Source organism: Rhinoderma darwinii, chromosome 1, assembly GCF_050947455.1.
Source record: "Rhinoderma darwinii isolate aRhiDar2 chromosome 1, aRhiDar2.hap1, whole genome shotgun sequence".
NCBI classification, from domain to species: Eukaryota; Metazoa; Chordata; class Amphibia; order Anura; family Rhinodermatidae; genus Rhinoderma; species Rhinoderma darwinii.
In genome coordinates, this window is record NC_134687.1 from 523,020,904 (window position 1) to 523,047,842 (window position 26,939).

A 26,939-nucleotide genomic window follows, 5' to 3' on the forward strand; every position below is an offset into this window, starting at 1 on the left:
CCTTTTTTAACCCCTTTCAGCTGCAGACATTTTTAAACTTTTAATTTTTGTCTTATCCTTCCCGCTTTCCAAACGACATAACTTATTTTTCTGTCGACATAGGCTTGTATCAAGTTGGAATTTTTTAATGGCACAATTTAATGTACCATATTTTGTATTGAGAAACTGAAAAATTCTTTGTGGGATGAAATTGGAAGAAAAAACGGTGATTCCATTGTTCTTTTGTTTTTATGCCGTTCACCCTGTGGAAAAAAATCCACTAACTTTATTGTGTGGTTCAACACGTTTATGGCGATCGATACAAATTGATATATTTTTTATGATGTACTACTTTTACAAAACAAAAACTATTGGTTAAAAAAAAAGTGTTTTGTGTCACCACATTCTGAGACCCATAACTTTTTTATTTTTGTCAATAGAGGTGTGGAAGGACCTTTTTGTTTCTTGCGAGGCGAGCTGTAGCTTTTATTGGTGCCATTTTGGGGTAGAAACTACCTTTTGATCACTTTTTATTCCATTTTATTTGGGAGGTAACATGACCAAAAACATAAATCTGGCGTTTTTGTTTTTTTTACAACATTTACCATTCGGGATAAATAATGTTATATTGTAGTAGTTCAGACTTTTATGGATACAGCAATTGCTTTAGGGAGAAAATGGGCGGTTTTGAACTTAACATTTTTTTGTACATTAAGAACTTTAACGGTTTTATAAAAAGAATGTGTCCCCTTAGGGGACTTAAACAAGCGGTTGTTTGATGGTACAATACCTATGTGCAATTCTTAAGTATTTTAGTGTATTGTGCTATTTACAGGCTCATGTTTTGAGTACCAAGATGGCAGACTTGGGGCCTTTTATAAATTATTGCTGGGTGCAGAGAGGAGTCTGGCAGGTATCATTATTACAGAGAAGTGATACAGTTCCCTAATAAAGTATATAGCAAAGAGCCTTATAGAAAAACGGTGCCTTTAACCCATTCCCTCTTTGGCCACTTTTGACCTTCCTGACAGATCCTCATTTTTCAAATCTGACATGTTTCACTTTATGTGGTAATAACTCCGGAATGCTTGAACCTATCCAAGCGTTTCAGAGATTGTTTTCTCGTGACACATTGGACTTTATGTTACTGGCAAAATTTGCCGGATACATTCAGTATTTAATTGTGAAAACACCAAAATTTTGCCAAAAATTAAAAAAATTAGCATTTTTCTCAATTTAAATGTATCTGCTTGTAAGACAGGCAGTTATACCACACAAAAATGTTGCTAATTAACATCCCCCATATGTCTACTTTAGTTTGGCATCATTTTTTGATCATCCTTTTATTTTTCTAGGACGTTACTAGGCTTAGAACTTTAGCAGCAATTTCTCACATTTTCAAGAAAATTTCAAAAGGCTATTTTTACAGGGGCCAGTTCAGTTCCGAAGTGGCTTTGAAGTCCTTAGATATTAGAAACCCCCAATAAGTCAACGCATTTTAAAAACTGCACCCCTCAAAGTATTCAAAACAGCATTTAGAAAGTTTCTTAACCCTTTAGACATTTCGCAGGAATTAAGGCAAAGTAGAGGTGAAATTTATCAAGTTCATTATATTTTTCCAGAAATTCATTTTGCATCCATTTTATTTGTACCACAGAAGGGTTTCCAGAGAAACGCAACTCAATATTTATTGCCCAGGTTCTGCAGTTTTAGGAAATATCCCACATGTGGCCCTAGTGTGCTACTGGACTGAAGCACCGGCCTCAGAAGCAAAGTAGTACCTAGTGGATTTTGGGGCCTCCTTTTTATTAGAATATATTTTAGGCACCATGTCAGCTTTGAAGAGGTCTTGTGGAACTAAAACAGTGGAAACCCCCCAAAAGTGACCCCATTTGGGAAACTATACCCCTCGAGGAATTTATTTAAGGGTGTAGTAAGCATTTTGACCCGCCAGTTTTTTTGCAAAATTTTTTGGAACTAGGCCATGAAAATGAAAATCGACATTTTTTCAAATAAAATGTAGGTTAAGCTCATTTTTTTTCGTTTCCAAAAGAACTAAAGTAGAAAAAGCACCACAACATTTGTAGAGCAATTTCTCCCGAGTAAAACAATACCCCACATGTGGTCATGAATGGCTGTTTGGACACACGGCAGGGCTCAGAATGGAAAGAGCGTCATTTGGCTCTTGGAGCTCAAATTTAGCAGGAATGGTTTGCGGTGGCCATGTCACATTTGCAAAGCCCCTGAGGGGACAAGACAGTGGAAACCCCCAACAAGTGGCTCCATTTTGGAAACTATACCCCTTGAGGAAATTATCTAGGGGTATAGTGAGCATTTTGACCCCACAGTTTTTTTGCAGAACTTATTGGAAGCAGGCTGTGAAAATGAAAATCTATTTTTTTTCAAATAAAATGTAGGTTTAGCGAATTTTTTTTCATTTCCACAAAGACTAAAGGAGAAAAAGCACCGCAACATTTATAAAGCAATTTCTCCCGAGTAAAACAATACCCCACATGTCTTCATAAACGTCTGTTTGGACACACGGTAGGGCTCAGAATGGAAGGAGCGCCATTTGGATTTTGGAATGGTTTCTGGGCGCCATGTCACATTTGCTGAGCCCCTGTAGTACTAGTACAGTGGAAACTGCACCCCCTGAGGAATCATCTAGGGGTGTGGTGAGAATTTTGATCCCAAAGGTTTTTTGCTGAATTAATTAGAATTAAGCCATGAAAATGAAAAATATATTTTTTTCCCAACAAGATGTAGTTTTAGATCAACATTTTTCATTTTTACAAGGAATAAAGAAAAAGCACCCCAACATTTGTAAAGCAATTTCTCCCGAGTAACACCACATATGTGGTTATAATCAGATGTATACATATATGGGAGCATTCAGAAGAAAAGGAGCGGTATTTATCTTTTGGAGCGTAGATTTTGCTGGAATGGTTTGCGGACGCCATGTTGCATTTGCAAAACCACTGATGTACCAAACAAAAGTGACCCCGTTTTAGAAACTACACGCCTAGAGGCATTTATCAAGGGGCTTTATGGCACAAAATTGGAACACTTGTTTTTTAGAAATATTTTTTACTATATGTATTTGTAATGTTCAGAATCAGGAGCAGAGGTATAGAGGGTGCAGAAGTAGCAGTCACACCCAAACCTGGTGCTTGAGGGGGCCCAAGCACCCCTCTGTCACCTAAGACGACTACCGTATTATCAATAGCACACTGCAAATAGGAGCCCTGTTACACATATTATATTGGGATCCAGAAGTTTTAAGTTATGTCTTTGTGAAGCAGAGATGTACAATAGTGTTAAAAAAAATAGCAGTTCATCATCATTAACCTTATAAATCAATGTTTTTGGTGGAAGTGATATTTCTACATAGCAAATAATTTACTTGTAAGTGTAGTAGAGTAGTAGAAAAGTAGTAGAGCCAACAATTATGACATACATGCCGCTCATTCTAAGGAATTGAATCATTAATGTAGAGGAGCTTATTCAAAATAATAGCAGTGATGAGTTAAATTGGTGAAGACATTCTCATTCATTCTGTGGACTAACAGGTGTCAATTTTGGCCCTTAAAGTAGAAGGGTGGAAAATGTTGCACATGTTGGTTATAGTGCATTTCCTTATGAAATACTGAGGAAAATGGGTCGTTCCACACATTGTTCTGATGAAAAACGTACTTTGATTAAAAAGTTGATTGGAGAGAGAAAAACATATAGAGAAGTGCAGCAAATTATAGGCTGCTCAGCTCAAATGCCTTGAAATGGCAACCAAAACCTGAAAAACTTGGAAGGGATGGGGGAACTAATGTTCGAATGGATCGAAGAATAGCCAAAATGGCAAAGGCTCAGGCAATGATCACCTGCAGAAAGATCAAAGATCTGATGGTTTTGGGTCTATTTATCCCATACAAGGGATCATGGATCAGTTTGAATATATCAAAATATTTGAGATCATGTTGCCCTATACCGAAGAAGAAATGCCCTTGAAATGGGTTTCAACACGACAATGACCCAAAACACAAGTCCAATCCACTGACCTCAATCCCAAACATGTGGGGGTGACATAAAAAAATGAGGTTTATGAGGCAAAACCCAAAAATGCAGAAATTTGGAATGTAGTCCAATCTTCCTGGACTGGAACCTGTTCAGAGGTTCCAGAAGTTGGTCGACTCCATGTAAGGGTATGTTCACACGGCCTATTTACGGACGTAATTCGGGCGTTTTTCCCCCGAATTACGTCCGAAAATAGCGCCTCAATAGCGCTGACAAACATCTGCCCATTGAAAGCAATGGGCAGACGTTTGTCTGTTCACACGAGGCGTGTATTTATGTGCCGCTGTCAAATGACGGCGCGTAAATAGACGCCCGCGTCAAAGAAGTGACCTGTCACTTCTTTGGCCGTAAATGGAGCCGTTATTCATTGACTCCAATGAATAGCAGCGCCAATTACGTCCGTAATGGACGCGGCGTTCAAGCGCCTGCACATGCCGTTACGGCTGAGATTACGGGGATGTTTTCAGGCTGAAACATCCCCGTAATTTCAGCCGTTACGGGCGCCCTCGTGTGAACATACCCTAACACAGATTTCAAGCAGTTCTCAGAAACAATGGTTATGCCACTAAACATTAGTTCAGTAAAGAGAAATCTGAAACATTTTTTTCAGTTTATACATTACATTTTTGCGTTTTTAAAGGAAAATTCTGTCACTGCTATTTTTTTTGAACAGCCTAATATTTCTTTTTCTCCACTTTCTGTAAAGGATTAACACAAACTGGATAGATTTTGTTATTGTTTTGGAATTGAATGTGTAGTATTTCCAGTGCATTTATTATAACGATTTTGTGATTTGCTTTTTAAACTCACTGCTATTTTTTATTTTTTTTAACACTACTGTAAGTTTCAGTAACAATGGACACAGTAGATTTGGATTCTCATGTATTAAGACGTATGGGAGAGGAGCATAGTGATTCTTTCATTAAATATTCTTGAAGAAATTAATGGAAGTGCCAAAAGGATGCCTTAGTGTTTTAAAACCCTGACACCTATAAAAATAATCAAATGTGTTACGTGATGAACAGAAGAAATTGCTTACCAGGTTTTAATGAATAATAAAAACATATGACCTAATATTAATTTACAAAAACCACTGGAGACAAGATCTGGTCATATTATCCATAACAGGTTAATAATGTAAGAAGCGATAACTGCTTTCTATGGGAAAAACCTCCACTTTCTTCCATGATAGTTACACTACAGTATGAAGCAACGATTGGTTAAACACTTGTTTTGTGACTGTAAATGCTCGTATTTTGCTTTTTGGTGGTGAGCATACAACTCAATATTCCAAGTTGCAGTCATTAGCACAGCTAATAAAGGTTCCACAGTATCTCCAAGGGCAATCTAATTACAGTATTGCTAAAAAGACCACAATACAAGTTTCCTTTTAGAACAATGCTGCCTCAGCTCACAATAGACCTGTCCTGGGGTTAGATTGTGGAAACTGACAAATATGCTAATGAACCACATTCTCAACATGCATACTATTCCATACGGATGCTGTCCTTAAAGGTCTCAACAGGCAGGAAATGAGGATGTCAAAATTGTTTCTGCTTTAGTCACCTACCATTACATCCAACTCCTTCACTTCCTATTTTCATTATGTGTAATGATACAGATATATAGTTAGCATGGTCGCAGGTTAAAAAGGCACTAAAAGCATCATGTCTGCTGATATGCAGGAGGACTCAATGTAAATGATCCATTCCCTCACTTTTCTATCCCCTTCTATCCCCATCAGAAACCTCATCAGTCTATGTCTGGAATATCTATTAAAGGGTCTCCATTACAATTAGTGCTCTTAATTCTCTGTGCCTATAATTCAGTAAGAAGAAAATAGAGCGGTGTACGTTTACAGAAGGAGCACAAGGGATAGGAAAACACTCTTCTCATTCATTCAATGCCACTTGAATCGACTTTCTTTTAAATATTCAAAATGTTACGTTTTTCAGAAACAATGTGCCACATCTTCTAATAATGGTGTCCCTCCATTGTGTAGTCGAATCTATAACATATTTAAACAATATTTATTCAGTTAACCAGATATATTTGTGATTTACGCATTCATGAAAACCATAAAAGCTCTCGAAAAAAGAAAATCGAACTCCAGAGCTTGACTTTACTCTATCTTTTCAACCTACTGTAAACACAACTAAAGAGTGACAACTGTAGGAAACCTAGAATCACAGACTATGTTCACATCTGCATTCTATTTGCCATTGTTTTGCTCCGTCATAAGAGCAGAACGAGAAAAACAGAAGACCCGGATACGTCGCATGGAGAAAATAAATGGCAACCAACAGAACCCAATGACTTTAATAAGGTTCTGTCGGGTTTCCGTCAAGGTTTCAGTCATTTTATCAGACAAACTTGTGGTGCACGGTGCGCTATTTTGTTCAACAAAAATGACGGAGCCTCCAACGCAGATGGGAACAGAGCCTAAAGTTCTCAAGTTAAAGAGGTTATCCAACTTGCAATTTTTTTTTTAAAAGAAACAGCTGCAGATGTTTTTGAACAAAAAAAAGAATCAGTACTCACCTCTGCTTACCCCCGGCCATCCAACACTCGTGTCCCGGCGGTCCTCCTAGTCTTTGTTTACAAGCAGTCAGTACGTAACTGCTACAGTCATTTAGAGGCCTCAGCAGTCACATGCCGTATTCCTGGTATTATGGCTCCTATTGCTGAGCAGTAATGCCAGCAATACGACACATGACCGCTGTGGCTTTTTCTTGAATTTTTACAGAATTTTTATAGTGAATACTAAACACTTGCTATTTTAGGTCTCCAAATACCTATTTCTGAATAATTAATAACATCAATGGATGTGCCAAACAGCTGTAACCATTTAACGTGTTGCGTATACGCTTTTTCTGTCAGAGCAAATCATCTTTCATGAAGCCCATGTAGAAAGCAGATTCTTTGGCGGAGACTACTAAAGTAATTAATTCAATTATATCAAACAGTTGTCAACCTCTCCCCAACACATCTATTCTCATTCTTTTGATGTTTAATGAAACAACTCCAGAAGTCGGTCACTTACCAGACATTTTAGTTGACGCGATTACTTTTTTTTTTATAATTCTATTTCATTAATAAAGACTGTTTTGTAAATAGTTTGTGCCCATTGGCCATATTTAATACAGTACTGGAATGATGTAAAACATATAACTAAAGGCAGGACTAGTAGACATATTTTTATATGTGGTATAAAATTAGTTGTCACTGAATTGTGTATCTTAAAAGAGAAATGGAAAACTCCAATTTTGCATAACATATTTTAATAGCCCACAGTTTAGGCCTTGTTCACAATACTGTTTTATTTCTATTCCATCAGGGTTCCTGTGTTTTGGACAGCAGCAAAGACTAAGTAGTGTGCAGCGCTATTCTTGCCGTCAAGCACACCTAAACCCTCACATTCACCGGACAGATATGATTACGCCTACTTTTTTGTTAGGAATTTAATTGTGTAATGTTATTCAAAAGTGGAGCTTTCTTTTGAACAGCTGTAATATACAGTTGCCATGGTCCCAAGACATTATAGCGATCTAAGAAGAGTTTCCGCAAAGGGCCATGTGTGCAAAAAAATTATTATAGTGGCCTTCAATAGCAAGCATTTAATTCTGCTTGAAAGATTAAAAAAACACTACAAAGCACCCTTTCCTGAGGTCTAAAGTCTTCAGATTGTGAAATCATCCGAGGCCTGGTTGATCGCTGGCAGTGCTCTGAATCTAAGAATAAGCTGATCCACAAGATTTATTTTAGGTGCAAAGTTAAATTAAAGGCCAATCCTCAATTAAAAAAAATTATGTGTATTTCCGCCTGGAATAATAAAAAAAAAAAAAAATCACCAATAGATAAATTAAGAAATAAGCCCTTGAGGTTATTATCTTCCCTACTTTGCATGCCTCCTAAACCTCTGCATTTGCCACCCTTATAGGAGCATTATTGGCTGTACTTCCCAATGTAACTTTTAAAAAACACAGAAAAAAGTTAGAAACTGTTTTATCCAAGGACCGATTGAACGGAACCTTAAAAAGCTAGAGCAAAGTGGACAATTAAAAGGCATGTATATTATATGTATATACTGGTGTTTTTTTTAAATTATTCCAGATGGAGATGCTATTTAAAGGAGTTGCCTAGGATTAGAAAAACATGGCGGCTTTCATTCAAAAACAGCACCACACATGTCGATTGGTTATTTCTGCGATTGCTGCTGAGCTCCATTGCAGTGAATAGGGCTGAGCTGCAATATCACAAACAACCTCTAGACAGGTGTGGTGCTGTTTGTGGAAGCCGCCATGTTTTTTTAATACTGGACAACCGATTTAATTTGACACGTTATTGAATTTTGTATTTTTTAGGTTTTCTTAAGGTTTGAATTAACAAAAAGTAATGCATCTAAAAGAAAAAGTGCTCAGCTTAATTTGGATTTTCAAGGTTAAATTTGGCATAAGATAACTAACTACACTTTATAACAGGAAGTAACATTCCCGCAATAAAGTACAAAATATAAATCTCAAAAATTTCAGGTTGTGAAATAATGAATGTGGTAAATCGATTGTGTGCCACTGTCTACCGGGAAAACTCCATGATTTCAAAAGCATGATACAAAGAAGTTTTTGGAGTTAAGGTATAGAAATCTGAGCACCACATCATTACATTAATGGCACATTCAGGGGACAAAGTGTTAGGTTTCAGGTGGTGAACATGATGCTGTTCAGTAAAAAGGCACATGCAGATTCACTAGACAAGATGATGGCAGTATTTGGTAAATGCAGAGTGTGTAACAAATATGCCAAATAGAACTACTATGCTACAAGGTAAGTGTCCATCAGTGGGTTTGGTACTATGTAATTTTCTTTTTGATTGAAGAAAGCTCTTTCTGCATCTCAATGAACTTTGGGCGATTTTCTGGGTTATATTCCCAACACCGTTGCATGATCTTAAAGACTTCCTCTGGGCACTTTTGTGGAGCAGACATTCGATAACCTGAAAGGAAAGGAAATGCCAAGACACATAATTGCTGAACATAGAAAGATTCAATGGGTTTCAAATCATAATACACAGTTAAATGCAAACTAAATGTAACGTTTAAAAAAAAAAAAAATAATCCTGTTACAATTCGGTTTTAGAAAGTGGGTGAAGACTGAAAAGGTTACCACCTTTTGTAAATCTATTATATACCTATTAGATTTTACTGAAGACACTAAAGGTCCTATTACACGGCCCGATATTGGCCATGTAAACAAGCGCCGATCAACGAGACAGTTTGTTGATCGGCGCTCATTTGCTCCTTTCACAAGGAGCAATGCTTGGTTATGTATGGGGATGAGGGATCCTTACTACAATCGCTCGCCCCCATACATTTCCTTTATTTTGGCAGCACATCTCCCTGGTTATACAGGGAGATGTGCTGCCAACAACGATAATATTTCATGCTGCATAAACAAGCAGATCTGCCTATGAACGAGCGTTTGCTCGTTCATCGGCTGATCGTTGCCCTGGTTACAAGGGGGAAAGATTAGGAACGAGGGTTCATATGAATGCTCGTTTGCCCGAAAACTGGCCAATGAAAAAGGGCCTTAAGTCTATAAAATCATTTCAATAGGTGCCTTTTTATAGGCTAGTATTCCATCTCCAGAGTTTTAGTGAAAGTCTTCAGAATGCTGTATATTTATATTGAAGTCATTGAGTTTTCTTTTAGGTTTGTAGCGTGCCATGCATAAAAAGCTTTCTTTTTGTTTTTAATTAAACTTTGGCAAATATAGAACTCACCAAATTTAGTAAAAATCACGCAAGATCGTACTGCTTTTCTAGATCTATAACATGCTGTACTAACTGGATCTTGTGCTTCTCTGATATTGTTGTTTCCTGTATACGGTCAGTAATATCCGTATGTAAAATTAACATTTCTTTGATTAAATAAAAAAAAAAAAAAAAGAAGAAGTAGTGACATCTTTCTTTAAGGGCTATTGCAGTATTTTACATTGGTGGCCTATCCTTATGAAAGACCATTAATGTGTGTTTGGTCCGATCAGCAAAACAAAGGGGAGAGCACCATTGCCTCTTTTCAGAAGCACAGAGCAATTCATATGCGTGCAGTTGCGTCTGGAAATGTAGCTCAGCCTATTCAAGTATATATGGCTGAGCTGCCGTGCCAGACACCACAAACAAGGCACGGTGATGCTACTGTAGTGAAGAGGTTCCTTCATTCTGCTGATTGGTGGAGATTCCAGAGATAAGACCTCCACCTATTCTAAGAGTTGGCAAATACGCAGCCAAATCAGAATGTGGTGAATGCGGATTATGCAGTGGATTTGCTGCGGATTTCACTCTTTGCATGACCATACACAATTAGAAACATTTCCGCAACAGAATAAGCAAGCTGTGAATTTATTCCACTACATGTGAATGGAGTATTCAAAGCTCCATCCACATATATTGTGCTGTAAATAGCAGCAGACTAAGTGCAGAATCCGCACTGAAAATGTGAACATTGTGCTACAGTGAAAAAAACAGTAGTTTACCTTTTTCTACTTGTTCCCGAGCTTGCTGATTAGTCATTCCTGGGTAAGGACATACTCCCAAGCTGAAAGTTTCCCATAGAAGAATGCCAAAGCTCCACACATCACTTTCAGAACTATATCGTCCTGAAGAAAAGAAAAAAAAGAATGGATATTGAAAGATATTATTTATAAGGGAGATAAAAAGCCCGTGAAGGTCCTCCTCATATGCCTACATTAGAAAGTGACATCATAAAAATAAAAAAATTCATCACTTATCTAAAAGGATTAAAGAAAAACTCCAGCCGCCGACAATTTTTCCAGTTACTATTTATAGGACTTCCACTCTTATCATTTACAGTAAAATCATTCTTGCCTACTTTTCAGAATCATTAATTATCAGGGTGACTTGAGATTTGTCACTCTGTGGAAGTTCTATGTAGACAAGTCCACACCATGCCACCATAACGTCAGCCCAAGTGCCTATATAAACAGTGCCATTAGAATTAAGAATTACTCCTTTAACCGTGCACTCTCAGAAACATTCCCAGCAGTACCCCCCATAAATATTGCAAACAGCGTGCCCTAAAACTAAAAAAAGTGCCAGCAGAGAGGCCCCATAAACAAAATGCCACCTAAACAAAAGCTGCCAGAAAAGATTTCCCCAAACAGTGCCAGCATACTGCTGGCATTTTTCTTATTAACTGTAAAATCTGTCCAAAACTCTGTGATGTTTAATTTCGTAATATATCTTTATTGGGACTGCAGCTTTTTGTGATACAGAGCTAGAAATCTTCTGCTTCTCTTCACATAATCACAGAATGAAATAGAAAAATTCTGACTACAAGGGAAAATTCACTGCATACATATTTATACAGCGCCCACTAAAGTCAACAGGAGTAATATAAATACATAAGCAGCACGCACCCCTTGTAGTGGTGACAGCCAGCAATCTTTTAAGCATAACTAACTTTTCAGAATAAGCAGTCATGTGTGCGTACATGAGGAATAACACTATATCTGGACATTATATGCATATGGCAATTATCGACAATTTTCCCCTCTGCATGCTTTCTTTAATTATCAGTTTTCACTGAACTTCGCTCCAGAGGGGGAGGAGACTAGCTGCTATCATGTCTGCCATGAGATTCTGCTCCCCTATCTCTATCTATCACACATATACACAGAGCATCAGCAGCATGGAGGAGATTATAAAGCAATAATAAACAGTGTAGCTGAGAATCCAACATTGGGGTGAAATAAAACCCTTGCCAGATGCTGCAGCAGCAAACGTGTTTCTCTCCTCTATCTCCCTCCAGCAGCCCCCCCCCCCTCTCAAGGGACCAATAATCTTTGATACTCTGCTTTTTTATGGGGACAGCGTTTTAAAATAGATCCCAAACTTTATGCAATTCCACTGCGTTTGTGGGGTTCCAAACTTTGGCAACCGGCATACAATAAGTTGGGGTTGCAGGACATGAACAGATCCGTGTAGATGTTGGTTTGCTCAATCGTTACATTTATTAGTGCATCAGATAAAATATAAAAAGTTTAAAAATAAAAATCAATCGCCCGAACTCTGTGTGGCAAATTGAATGCCGAAAGAGGCTACAAAGTCAGGCACCTAGAGGGGTATAATTATCCGCAGCTACCTACATCAACTCGGGCCACAGCAGAATCGACAACTCCTTTGCCCAGTCGGGTGGGTTTAAGACTCAGATTGGCTTGATACGGATGAAGATAAAAGCACTGTCATACCATACACCTCCTCATCTGTGAAAAGCCTTTTGGCCATATTGCAGTTTTTAAAACTTCGTAACAACTGAAAAACTATTTAAATGTAATGAATTTAACTTAATTAACCCCTTGGCACAAATCCACATACAATTACGTCATACATGCCAATGTCTTAATGCAAATGAACATAACTGTATGTTGTGGTGATGGTACGGGCTCAGAAGCTAAGCTCATGCCATAACCGCCAGATGTCAGCTGTATATTACAGCCGACACCCTACTGTAACTGCCAGGCCTGAAGCTAGCCTCTGATCCGACCGATTAACCCCTTAGATGCCGCAGTCAATAGCAGCCATGGCATCTAAGGGGTTTGTAGCCGATTGGCACCATGGTGACGTGATCGCGGGGGTGCCGATGGTTGCTATGGCAACTGGAGGCCTAAGAATGGCCTCCTGGTCTGCCAAACACGGAAGCCTATTAGGCCCCGCCAGAGGCAGGACCTAATAAACTTCCTTTCAGCGGATAGCTCATTACATTGCACTACGTAGTGTAATCTATTATTATAGTGATCAGAGATGCAGGCCTTAAAGTCACCTAATGGGACAAAAAAAAGCATTAATAAAAAAAATATAAAAAAAAAAAGATATTTCAAGTTAAAAAACAAAAAAAAAAATCGCCCTTTTTCCCACAATAAAATGGTTATTATAGGAAAAAAATGTAAAACATTAAAAAAAAGTTACATTTTTGGTAGGTATTGCCACATCTGTAATGACCCGAACTACAGAACGATCGTGTTATTTTTCCCGCACGGTGGACACCGTAAAAAAAAACTAAAAATTAAAATATTAAATAAAAAGTTATCAAAAAGTCGCATGTACCCCAAAATGGTAGTAATAAAATCTACTGCCTGTTCCGCAAAAAAAAAAAAGCCCATACACAGCTTTATCAAAGAAAAAATAAAAAAGTTATAGCTCTTAGAATATGGCGACACAAAAAAATAAATGATTAAAAAGAAACTTGATTTTATTATGCAGACAATGTAAAAAAAAACTAAACATTTGGTATCGACGTAATTTTATCGACTGGTAGAATAAAGTCAATATGTCATTTATAGCGCACGGTGAACACTGTAATTTTTTTTTTTTAAAAAAGTCAAAATTGCTGGTTTTTGATCAACTTGCTTGCCATAAAAAAGGAATAAAAAGGAATAAAAAGTGAACAAAAAAGTTGCATGTACCCCAAAAATTGTACCAATAAAAACTACAGATTGTCCCGCAAAAAATAAAGCCCTCACACATCTCACTTGGCGGAAGAATAAAAATGCTCTGGCTCTCACAATATAGCGACACAAAACGAGCAGAGTGTGTTCGAGAAGGGGGATAAGACCTGGCCACACATCTGTGGATTATTTATTTACCCCATTATTATACCACCTTATTATACCCTGATATACTCGGCACAGCTTACATATGCCCCCACATTATAAAGTGAAATACCAGTAAAACCCCAAAATAGAACTATTACCAGGTAAAATCCGCACTCCAAAAGCCAAATGACGCTTCCTCCCTTCTGAGCCCTTCAGGGTGCCCAAACAGAATGTTTACTGCCTCATACAGTATATGGCATTCCCATATCCGGGAGAACCCGCTTAACAGTTTATGAGATAATTGTCTTCAGTGGCACAAACTCGGCATAACATATTGTGCAGTAAAATCGTATATCAGTGGAAAATGTAAATTTCTCACTACACCCCTAGATAAATGCCCTGAGTGGTGTAGTTTCCAAAATTGAGTAACTTTTAAAGGCTCTCCCATTACTGTTAATTTCTAAGGTATATTGGAAAAAATGTAGATTTTAATTTTCACAGCCTTTTTCCACTAAATTCAGCAAAAACCTGTGGGGTCAAAATGCTCACTATACGGCTCAATAAATTATTTAAAGGGGTGTAGTTTGCCAAATTATGTATTTTCGGTAGTGTTTCTTGGCACCACAAAACCTCAAACCTGACATGGTGCCTAAAATATATTCTAATAAGAAGGAGGTCCAAAAATCCACTAGGTGTTCCTTCTGAGGCCTGTGACTTAGTCAATTAGCACACTAGGGCCACATATGGAATATTTTTATAAAAACACAAAATCTGGGCAATAAATTAGCGTTTCTCTGGTGAACCCTTCTGTGTTACAAAGAATTTTTTTTATTAAAATGGATTTTCTGCAAAAAAAAAATTACATTTGTAAATTTCACCACCAATTTTCTTTAATTCCTGTGAAATGCCTAAAGGGTTAAGAAACTTTCTAAATGTATTGAATACTTTGAGAGCTGCAGTTTTTAAAATGGGGTGATTTATGGGGGTTTCTAATATATAGGGTCCTCCGGCGATGCAAACGCATTGGTGAGCCCGCGGGGAGAGGATAGAGCGGTCGGAAGGAGGATCGCTCCTTCATGACGTCAGTCCTCCGGCAATGCGAACGCATTGGTGAGCCCGCGGGGAGAGGATAGAGCGGTCGGAAGGAGGAGCGCTCCTTCATGACGTCAGTCCTCCAGCGATGCGAACGCATTGGTGAGCAGTGGCCCGACAGTCCCATGTAGTTAAAACTCCCTGTAGTAGCGCCCAACACACCCCAATTTTGACAGTGCTACACACCCCGGTCGAGGAGGGAGTCTCAATGGAGCACCTACATGGAGGAGGCGTGTGGCGCTGTCAGCAGGGTGGGGTGTGTTGGGCCCAGTCTACAGCAATGGAATCCCAGGCCAGTGCATCGGCATGCTCTGGCTTGGGATTCCACTTCTATAGGGAGGATGTGCTACTATCTATAGGGGAGGGGTGTGTGTGTGATGATCTACAGTGGTTTGTGGCACTATCTACACAGGGCAGTGTGCGGCATCATCTACACAGGGCAGTGTGCGGCATCATCTACACAGGGCAGTGTGCGGCATCATCTACACAGGGCAGTGTGCGGCATCATCTACACAGGGCAGTGTGCGGCATCATCTACAGAGGGCAGTGTGCGGCATCATCTACAGAGGGCAGTGTGCGGCATCATCTACACAGGGCAGTGTGCGGCATCATCTACACAGGGCAGTGTGCGGCATCAACTACAGAGGGAAGTGCGGCATCATCTACAGAGGGCAGTGTGCGGCATCATCTACAGAGGGCAGTGTGCGACATCATCTACAGAGGGCAGTGTGCGGCATCATCTACACAGGGCAGTGTGCGGCATCATCTACAGAGGGCAGTGTGCGGCATCAACTACAGAGGGAAGTGCGGCATCATCTACAGAGGGCAGTGTGCGGCATCATCTACAGAGGGCAGTGTGCGGCATCATCTACAGAGGGCAGTGTGCGGCATCATCTACAGAGGGCAGTGTGCGGCAGCATCTACAGAGGGCACTGCGGCAGCATCTACAGAGGGCACTGCGGCAGCATCTACAGAGGGCACTGCGGCAGCATCTACAGAGGGCAGTGCGGCAGCATCCACAGAGGGCAGTGCGGCAGCATCCACAGAGGGCAGTGCGGCAGCATCCACAGAGGGCAGTGCGGCAGCATCCACAGAGGGCAGTGCGGCAGCATCCACAGAGGGCAGTGCGGCAGCATCCACAGAGGGCAGTGCGGCAGCATCCACAGAGGGCAGTGCGGCAGCATCCACAGAGGGCAGTGCGGCAGCATCCACAGAGGGCAGTGCGGCAGCATCCACAGAGGGCAGTGCGGCAGCATCCACAGAGGGCAGTGCGGCAGCATCCACAGAGGGCAGTGCGGCAGCATCCACAGAGGGCAGTGCGGCAGCATCCACAGAGGGCAGTGCGGCAGCATCCACAGAGGGCAGTGCGGCAGCATCCACAGAGGGCAGTGCGGCAGCATCCACACAGGGCAGTGTGCGGCATCATCCACACAGGGCAGTGTGCGGCATCATCCACACAGGGCAGTGTGCGGCATCATCCACACAGGGCAGTGTGCGGCATCATCTACACAGGGCAGTGTGCGGCATCATCTACACAGGGCAGTGTGCGGCATCATCTACACAGGGCAGTGTGCGGCATCATCTACACAGGGCAGTGTGCGGCATCATCTACACAGGGCAGTGTGCGGCATCATCTACAGAGGGCAGTGTGCGGCATCATCTACAGAGGGCAGTGTGCGGCATCATCTACACAGGGCAGTGTGCGGCATCATCTACACAGGGCAGTGTGCGGCATCATCTACAGAGGGCAGTGTGCGGCATCATCTACAGAGGGCAGTGTGCGGCATCATCTACACAGGGCAGTGTGCGGCATCATCTACACAGGGCAGTGTGCGGCATCATCTACAGAGGGCAGTGTGCGGCATCATCTACAGAGGGCAGTGTGCGGCATCATCTACAGAGGGCAGTGTGCGGCATCATCTACAGAGGGCAGTGTGCGGCATCATCTACAGAGGGAAGTGCGGCATCATCTACAGAGGGCAGTGTGCGGCATCATCTACAGAGGGCAGTGTGCGGCATCATCTACAGAGGGCAGTGTGCGGCATCATCTAAAGAGGGCAGTGTGCGGCATCATCTAAAGAGGGCAGTGTGCGGCATCATCTACAGAGGGCAGTGTGCGGCAGCATCTACAGAGGACAGTGTGCGGCAGCATCTACAGAGGGCACGTTGGCAGCATCTACAGAGGGCACGTTGGCAGCATCTACAGAGGGCACGTTGGCAGCATCTACAGAGGGCACGTTGGCAGCATCTACAGAGGGCACGTTGGCAGCATCTACAGAGGGCACGTTGGCAGCATCTACAGAGGGCACGGCGGCAGCATCTACAGAGGGCACGGCGGCAGCATCTACAGAGGGCACGGCGGCAGCATCTACAGAGGGCACGTTGGCAGCATCTACAGAGGGCACGTTGGCAGCATCTACAGAGGGCACGGCGGCAGCATCTACAGAGGGCACGGCGGCAGCATCTACAGAGGGCACTGCGGCAGCATCTACAGAGGGCACTGCGGCAGCATCTACAGAGGGCACTGCGGCAGCATCTACAGAGGACTCCTCTGTGGCACCATCTACAGAGGACTCCTCTGTGGCACCATCTACAGAGGACTCCTCTGTGGCACCATCTACAGAGGACTCCTCTGTGGCACCATCTACAGAGGACTCCTCTGTGGCACCATCTACAGAGGACTCCTCTGTGGCACCATCTACAGAGGACTCCTCTGTGGCACCATCTACAGAGGACTCCTCTGTGGCACCATCTACAGAGGACTCCTCTGTGGCACCATCTACAGAGGACTCCTCTGTGGCACCATCTACAGAGGACTCCTCTGTGGCACCATCTACAGAGGACTCCTCTGTGGCACCATCTACAGAGGACTCCTCTGTGGCACCATCTACAGAGGACTCCTCTGTGGCACCACCTACAGAGGACTCCTCTGTGGCACCACCTACAGAGGACTCCTCTGTGGCACCACCTACAGAGGACTCCTCTGTGGCACCACCTACAGAGGACTCCTCTGTGGCACCACCTACAGAGGACTCCTCTGTGGCACCACCTACAGAGGACTCCTCTGTGGCACCACCTACAGAGGACTCCTCTGTGGCACCACCTACAGAGGACTCCTCTGTGGCACCACCTACAGAGGACTCCTCTGTGGCACCACCTACAGAGGACTCCTCTGTGGCACCATCTACAGAGGACTCCTCTGTGGCACCATCTACAGAGGACTCTGTGGCACCATCTACAGAGGACTCTGTGGCACCATCTACAGAGGACTCTGTGGCACCATCTACAGAGGACTCTGTGGCACCATCTACAGAGGACTCTGTGGCACCATCTACAGAGGACGACTCTGTGGCACCATCTACAGAGGACGACTCTGTGGCACCATCTACAGAGGACGACTCTGTGGCACCATCTACAGAGGACGACTCTGTGGCACCACCTACAGAGGACGACTCTGTGGCACCACCTACAGAGGACGACTCTGTGGCACTACCTACAGAGGACGACTCTGTGGCACTACCTACAGAGGACGACTCTGTGGCACTACCTACAGAGGACGACTCTGTGGCACTACCTACAGAGGACGACTCTGTGGCACTACCTACAGAGGACGACTCTGTGGCACTACCTACAGAGGACGACTCTGTGGCACTACCTACAGAGGACGACTCTGTGGCACTACCTACAGAGGACGACTCTGTGGCACTACCTACAGAGGACGACTCTGTGGCACTACCTACAGAGGACGACTCTGTGGCACTACCTACAGAGGACGACTCTGTGGCACTACCTACAGAGGACGACTCTGTGGCACTACCTACAGAGGACGACTCTGTGGCACTACCTACAGAGGACGACTCTGTGGCACTACCTACAGAGGACGACTCTGTGGCACTACCTACAGAGGACGACTCTGTGGCACTACCTACAGAGGACGACTCTGTGGCACTACCTACAGAGGACGACTCTGTGGCACTACCTACAGAGGACGACTCTGTGGCACTACCTACAGAGGACGACTCTGTGGCACTACCTACAGACGACGACTCTGTGGCACTACCTACAGAGGACGACTCTGTGGCACTACCTACAGACGACGACTCTGTGGCACTACCTACAGAGGACGACTCTGTGGCACTACCTACAGAGGACGACTCTGTGGCACTACCTACAGAGGACAACTCTGTGGCACTACCTACAGAGGACGACTCTGTGGCACTACCTACAGAGGACGACTCTGTGGCACTACCTACAGAGGACGACTCTGTGGCACTACCTACAGAGGACGACTCTGTGGCACTACCTACAGAGGACGACTCTGTGGCACTACCTACAGAGGACGACTCTGTGGCACTACCTACAGAGGACGACTCTGTGGCACTACCTACAGAGGACGACTCTGTGGCACTACCTACAGAGGACGACTCTGTGGCACTATCTACAGAGGACTCTGTGCCACTATCTACAGAGGACTCTGTGCCACTATCTACAGAGGACTCTGTGCCACTATCTACAGAGGACTCTGTGCCACTATCTACAGAGGACTCTGTGGCACTATCTACAGAGGACTCTGTGGCACTATCTACAAAGGACTCTGTGGCACTATCTACAAAGGACTCTGTGGCACTATCTACAAAGGACTCTGTAACACTATCTACAAAGGACTCTGTAACACTATCTACAGAGGACTCTGTGGCACTATCTACAGAGGACTCTGTGGCACTATCTAAAATCTTGACATCCATGTGTCTGCCAAACGCTGCCAACTGAGCCGCTGGACTGCATTTAGCGACACTTAAACTGGAAAACTGGATTGTTGAAATAAGTACGTGGAGAATTCTCTCAAATTTAAAACCTAGCGCTATTATTATAGTAACGTAGTATTATTATTATAGTAATGTATTATTATTATAGTAATATAATGTTATAGTAGTTCAAATAACTAATTTATTAACAATAATTTTGTATTGTATCAAATTTGAAAGTAATGCGGCCCTTCAACTTCCCATTTCTTCTATATGTGGCCCACTTACCCGGCCGAGTTTGAGACCCCTGGTTTATACCATATTTTTTTTTAGCAATCAGGGTTAAACTGGTTCCCAATGGAACAAGGGTCAGATTGTGTGCTACAGCTGGCACGAGGGGCAAGTTTGCCTGGCATGCTGAGTCGTAAGCCCAGCAACGGTCTCTTCAGCCTAAACCTAGTCCAACTAGTGGTTCTAGTGTGCGCAGATGTCACTGGCTTCTTCAGGGCCAGGGAACATGCAGTGCCTGCGTGAGATTTCACTAAAGATACCAGTAATGTCTGCGCAGGCTAGAGCAGTCAATGAAGCCAAGGGGGCAGTGTTTGGCTGGGATGTAGGCGCCAGTCTCATATACGAGAGGAATTCTATGAACAGCTGCTGTCGCCCCTAATACAACATATTTCCTCATCCGTCATAAGCCTTGCAAGGAACAATAAGTGAGCTTGTCTACTGAGCGGCTGTAACTTTTTTTTACATATACAGTGAAGGAAATAAGTATTTGATCCCTTGCTGATTTTGTAAGTTTGCCCACTGTCAAAGACATGAACAGTCTAGAATTTTTAGGCTAGGTTAATTTTACCAGTGAGAGATAGCTTATATAAAAAAAAAAAAAAGAAAATCACATAGTCAAAATTATATATATTTATTTGCACTGTGCACAGAGAAATAAGTATTTGATCCCTTTGGCAAACAAGACTTAATACTTGGTGGCAAAACCCTTGTTGGCAAGCACAGCAGTCAGACGTTTTTTGTAGTTGATGATGAGGTTTGCACACATGTTAGATGGAATTTTGGCCCACTCCTCTTTGCAGATCATCTGTAAATCATTAAGATTTCGAGGCTGACGCTTGGCAACTCGGATCTTCAGCTCCCTCCATAAGTTTTCGATGGGATTAAGGTCTGGAGACTGGCTAGGCCACTCCATGACCTTAATGTGCTTCTTTTTGAGCCACTCCTTTGTTGCCTTGGCTGTATGTTTCGTGTCATTGTTGTGCTGGAAGACCCAGCCACGAGCCATTTTTAATGTCCTGGTGGAGGGAAGGAGGTTGTCACTCAGGATTTGACGGTACATGGCTCCATCCATTCTCCCATTGATGCGGTGAAGTAGTCCTGTGGCCTTAGCAGAGAAACACCCCCAAAACATAATGTTTCCACCTCCATGCTTGACAGTGGGGACGCTGTTCTTTGGGTCATAGGCAGCATTTCTCTTCCTCCAAACACGGCGAGTTGAGTTAATGCCAAAGAGCTCAATTTTAGTCTCATCTGACCACAGCACCTTCTCCCAATCACTCTCAGAATCATCCAGATGTTCATTTGCAAACTTCAGACGGGCCTGTACATGTGCCTTCTTGAGCAGGGGGACCTTGCGGGCACTGCAGGATTTTAATCCATTACGGCGTAATGTGTTACCAATGGTTTTCTTGGTGACTGTGGTCCCAGCTGCGTTGAGATCATTAACAAGTTCCCCCCGTGTAGTTTTCGGCTGAGCTCTCACCTTCCTCAGGATCAAGGATACCCCACGAGGTGAGATTTTGCATGGAGCCCCAGATCGATGTCGATTGACAGTCATTTTGTACGTCTTCCATTTTCTTACTATTGCACCAACAGTTGTCTCCTTCTCACCCAGCGTCTTACTTATGGTTTTGTAGCCCATTCCAGCCTTGTGCAGGTCTATGATCTTGTCCCTGACATCCTTAGAAAGCTCTTTGGTCTTGCCCATGTTGTAGAGGTTAGAGTCAGACTGATGAATTGAGTCTGTGGACAGGAGTCTTTTATACAGGTGACCATTTAAGACAGCTGTCTTTAATGCAGGCACCAAGTTGATTCGGAGCGTGTAACTGGTCTGGAGGAGGCTGAACTCTTAATGGTTGGTATGGGATCAAATACTTATTTCTCTGTGCACAATGCAAATAGATATACAGTGGAGGAAATAAGTATTTGATCCCTTGCTGATTTTGTAAGTTTGCCCACTGTCAAATTTTTAGGCTAGGTTAATTTTACCAGTGAGAGATAGATTATATAAAAAAAAAAAAGAAAATCACATTGTCAAAATTATATATATTTATTTGCATTGTGCACAGAGAAATAAGTATTTGATCCCCTACCAACCATTAAGAGTTCAGCCTCCTCCAGACCAGTTACACGCTCCAAATCAACTTGGTGCCTGCATTAAAGACAGCTGTCTTAAATGGTCACCTGTATAAAAGACTCCTGTCCAAAGACTAAATTAATCAGTCTGACTCTAACCTCTACAACATGGGCAAGACCAAAGAGCTTTCTAAGGATGTCAGGGACAAGATCATAGACCTGCACAAGGCTGGAATGGGCTACAAAACCATAAGTAAGATGCTAGGTAAGAAGGAGACAACTGTTGGTGCAATAGTAAGAAAATGGAAGACATACAAAATGACTGTCAATCGACATCGATCTGGGGCTCCATGCAACATCTCACCTCGTGGGGTATCCTTGATCCTGAGGAAGGTGAGAGCTCAGCCGAAAACTACACGGGGGGGGGGGAACTTGTTAATGATCTCAAGGCAGCTGGGACCACAGTCACCAAGAAAACCATTGGTAACACATTACGCCGTAATGGATTAAAATCCTGCAGTGCCCGCAAGGTCCCCCTGCTCAAGAAGGCACATGTACAGGCCTGTCTGAAGTTTGCAAATGAACATCTGGATGATTCTGAGAGTGATTGGGAGAAGGTGCTGTGGTCAGATGAGACTAAAATTTAGTTCTTTGGCATTAACTCAACTCGCCGTTTTTGGAGGAAGAGAAATGCTGCCTATGACCCAAACAACACCGTCCCCACTGTCAAGCATGGAGGTGGAAACATTATGTTTTGAGGGTGTTTCTCTGCTAAGGGCACAGGACTACTTCACCGCATCAATGGGAGAATGGATGGAGCCATGTACCGTCAAATCCTGAGTGACAACCTCCTTCCCTCCACCAGGACATTAAAAATGGCTCGTGGCTGGGTCTTCCAGCACGACAATTACCCGAAACATACAGCCAAGGCAACAAAGGAGTGGCTCAAATAGAAGCACATTAAGGTCATGGAGTGGCCTAGCCAGTCTCCAGACCTTAATCCCATCGAAAATTTATGGAGGGAGCTGAAGATCCGAGTTGCCAAGTGACAGCCTCGAAATCTTAATGATTTACAGATGATCTACAAAGAGGAGTGGGCCAAAATTTCATCCAACATGTGTGCAAACCTCATCATCAACTACTAAAAATGTCTGACTGCTGTGCTTGCCAACAAGGGTTTTGCCACCAAGTATTAAGTCTTGTTTGCCAAAGGGATCAAATACTTATTTCTCTGTGCACAATGCAAATAAATATATATAATTTTGACAATGTCATTTTTTTTTTAATATAATCTATCTCTCACTGGTAAAATTAACCTAGCCTAAAAATTCTAGACTGTTCATGTCTTTGACAGTGGGCAAACTTACAAAATCAGCAAGGGATCAAATACTATAGATGGATCATATATGCAAAGAAACTCAGGGACAAAGGTCACACTGAAATGTAAGTTTAAAGAGGCTCTGTCACCAGATTCTCAAATCCCTATCTCCTATTGCATGTGATCGGCGCTGCAATGTAGATCACAGTAAAGTTTGTTTTTTTTTAAAAACGTTCATTTTTGGCCAAGTTATGAGCTATTTTATATATATGCAAATGAGGTTTGAGATGGACAACTGGGCGTTTTTTTTTCGTTATGTCCAACTGGCCGTGTATTGTGTTTTTAACTGGGCGTGTTTACGTGTATGACGCTGACCAATCAGTGACCAGTCAGCATCATACACTCATCTCCATTGATTTACACAGCAGCGATGTGCAGCCACATAAACAGAGATTAACGTTACTGCAGTGTCCTGATAATGAATACACCACATGATCATCCAGCCTGGACGTCATGTGTATTCATTATCAGGACACTTCTGAATCTTTTCTGTGAGATTTGCAGCAAGGGAAACGAAATCTCGTTTATCTCCGAAATCTCGTGAGATTTCGTTTCCCGTACTAGGAATCTCAAAGAAAAGATTCAGAAGTGTCAGGATTCTGAATACACATGACGTCCAGGCTGGATGATCATGTGTATTCATTATCAGGACACTGCAGTAACGTTAATCTCTGTGTATGTGGTTGCACATCGCTGAAGTGTAAATCAATGGAGAGGAGTGTATGATGCTGACTGGTCACTGATTGGTCAGCGTCATACACGTAAACACGCCCAGTTAAAAACACAATACACGCCCAGTTGGACATAACGAAAAAAAAACGCCCAGTTGTCCATCTCAAACCTCATTTGCATATATATATATAAAATAGCTCATAACTTGGCCAAAATGAACGTTTTTAAAAAAAACAAAAAACGTTACTGTGATCCACATTGCAGCACCGATCACATGCAATAGGAGATAGGGGTTTAACAATCTGGTGACAGAGCCTCTTTAATTAACTGATTAATTAGATTGTGTCACATACATAGTAACTTTTGGTGTTATAGGACTTTCTTGTTGCATGGCACACCATGTACTTCATCTTTGATTTTTGGATTTTTTTATAAATCAGCACAATCTACAAAAAAGTAGCGAAACAAGCACATCACCATGGTCTAATAATGTTAATCCAGCTTTAAACTGCATAGAGAGTTTTCATTCCCTGTGCTCCTAATTTTTTTGGTGGTACAGTATCAAAATGCCTCTACTTATTTTTAGCAGACTGGATGCAGTATGAATTCCTTTCTGCAGCTTTTCCATACCAGTTCGTACACAAGCCAATATATTGTCTTTTCTAGTATAATTATAATTATTTTCTGTTTGGAACTTTAATCCTGTAAAAGTGTTTTCATTTACATAAAAAAAAAAATTCACAATGACTGTCCAGACCACAAACACTTTGTATAATAGAGAAAGAAGAAACTTTCATTGAAGTTTTCTTACATGTTTCACTATATGTAGTGCAGTACCTGTCAATTTTACACTGACATGTAGCTAATTAGGCCTAGGCCTTTGGATGCCGCCGTCGCTATTGACTGCGGCATCTAAGGGGTTAATTGGCCTGGATCGGAGCTAGCTCCGATCCCGGCTTTTATAGCAGTGTGTCAGCTGTGGTATACAGCTGACACCCGCTGCTGATGGCGCAGGCTCAGAATCTGAGCCTGCGCCCTCAGCGTGTTTCAACTGTATAGCAAATTGCAGGGAGTCCTTCACGACCATGACGTACAGTTGCATCAAATGTCGGCAAGGTCTTAACTGTTAAAAGGGGAAGCACAACTATAGAAGAGTCCTTCCTTACCTTTCCTCATATCTCAACATATCCTGAGCTGTGTTGTGCGCGATGACCAGCTTTGAAAGAAACATTTCACTATAGCTTGTCATGAGATATCTATACTATATGTGTCTAGGTATGGGCACCCAGTGCTTGTGATGTGAATTGATTGATTGTTTCAATCTAAAGAAGGTAGTTCAACCTTTGCATCTTAAATACAGTTTCCCCACAACAGGACAATCCCTATCCTGTCCATATGCCCTATTAAAGCATATGGATATCTTTGAGCTAGAGCGGAGAAAGCCGCTAGCAAGTAGTGGTTCTCGCTCTGGTGGACACAAGCCATCCATGCAATACTACTTTTTCCCTGCGCCAGATGCTTCAGTAGCCAGCTGCTCTCAAAGAAAGGAGTCGTCTGTGATCAGTTAACTACATTTAAAGAAGAAATTAGACAAAATTAGACCCAACATAAATGACTAACAGCATGCCAGGAATATAATAATACATAAATCCCTCATATGGCAATAATCTTTCAAGCGGGGATTCCGCTTTTAGTGTTAACCCCTGACGTCACTGTCCATATAAGGACAGAGACATCAGGGGCTTCCCGTAGGAGCAGAATCTTCGGCCAGAGGGATTCCGCTCCTACAGGGAGCTACAGTAGTGCTATTTACAGGAAGGGGTGCCATTTACGGGGTGAGGGGGGTGCTATCTGCAGCGGGGATATTGCTAAATACAGGGGGAATGTTGCTATCTACGGGGGGTGGCGCTATTTAAAGGGGGTGTGGTGCTATCTACAGGGAGGAGCTATATACAGGGGGTGTGGCTCGACCTAAATGGGTACTGTGGCATTATATTGCCACTATATGCAGGGGATACTGTGGCGCTAGCTACATGGGCACTGTGTGTGGCACTATGTGGGAATTATCTACAGGGAGAACTGTGGCACTATTTACAGTGGGCACTAGCTATGTGGGCACTGGCACTATCTACAGTGGTATTGCGTCATTATCTACAGTGGTATTGCGTCACTCTCTACATGGGCACTGTGGTGTTTTCAGGGGGTTGGGACAAAAAACCCTAATAAAATTCATAAATTTTTTTAACGTCCATGAAAAACGGATAGCAAATGGCGGTTAAAAACGGTCAGACGGCCGAGAAATAGATTCAAATTTTGAACATTAATGCAAAACAGCCATGAAAAATGGAGAGTTGATTCATTGTTGATTGCCATTTTTTTCACGGTCGTGTGTATATAGCCCTCTACACTCTCCCCTCACAGCAATCCAAGGTGACGCAGAGAGAAGAGGACTAATTGTTACAGAGTTCTACAGTGTGTGTGTGTGTGAGTATGTATATATATATATATATATATATATATATATATATATAAATATATATACACACACACACACACCTATATATAGATAAATATTTTAATTTTTAGCTATTTGTCTGCTCATAATATAAATTAAAAACACTGAATTAATTAAACGAAACTAGATAATGAAGGCCTCATAAGTCTTGTAAAAAAAAAACAAAGTAAAAATAGTTCTGATATTCAAAGCGGTTCCAATGATATTATCGTTTAAAGAAGTGCATATCAAAAATGGAAAATTTGACCTGGACAGAGGGGCATCAATGACCCTTGGTCATGAAAGGGTTAATGGAGGTGTACAAAAGGAACAGGCAATGACACATAGCCTAGGGATCATTTGTAACAGAGAATATACAATTAGCGGTCATCATTGTAGTGCAGTATGAAGCAGAAAATAAACCAGTTTTGGACATTATGTCTCATAGTCTGGTGTCCTGGATAAAGAGATAAAGAAAGAAATAAAGAAAAATAAAGAAAAAACGATTACATTTCAGAACTTCATTGAACCCGTTT

The 26,939-nt window shown here is 42.2% G+C and overlaps 1 protein-coding gene across 2 annotated transcripts in view; it reads right to left on the reverse strand.

Annotated features, from left to right (window-relative positions):
• Window positions 1-4,541: 4,541 nt before the first annotated feature.
• The window catches only part of FER (FER tyrosine kinase), a 391,744-nt gene continuing 369,346 nt past the window's right edge, over window positions 4,542-26,939 (reverse strand). For both annotated transcript variants that reach the window (XM_075836781.1, XM_075836789.1), the window contains exons 20-21: window positions 10,578-10,700; window positions 4,542-9,039 (exon numbers count right to left, since the gene is read on the reverse strand). In XM_075836781.1, the coding sequence (XP_075692896.1) occupies window positions 8,897-9,039; window positions 10,578-10,700 (266 nt within the window). In that variant the 3' untranslated portion in view covers window positions 4,542-8,896. The remainder of the gene's footprint in view (window positions 9,040-10,577; window positions 10,701-26,939) is intronic.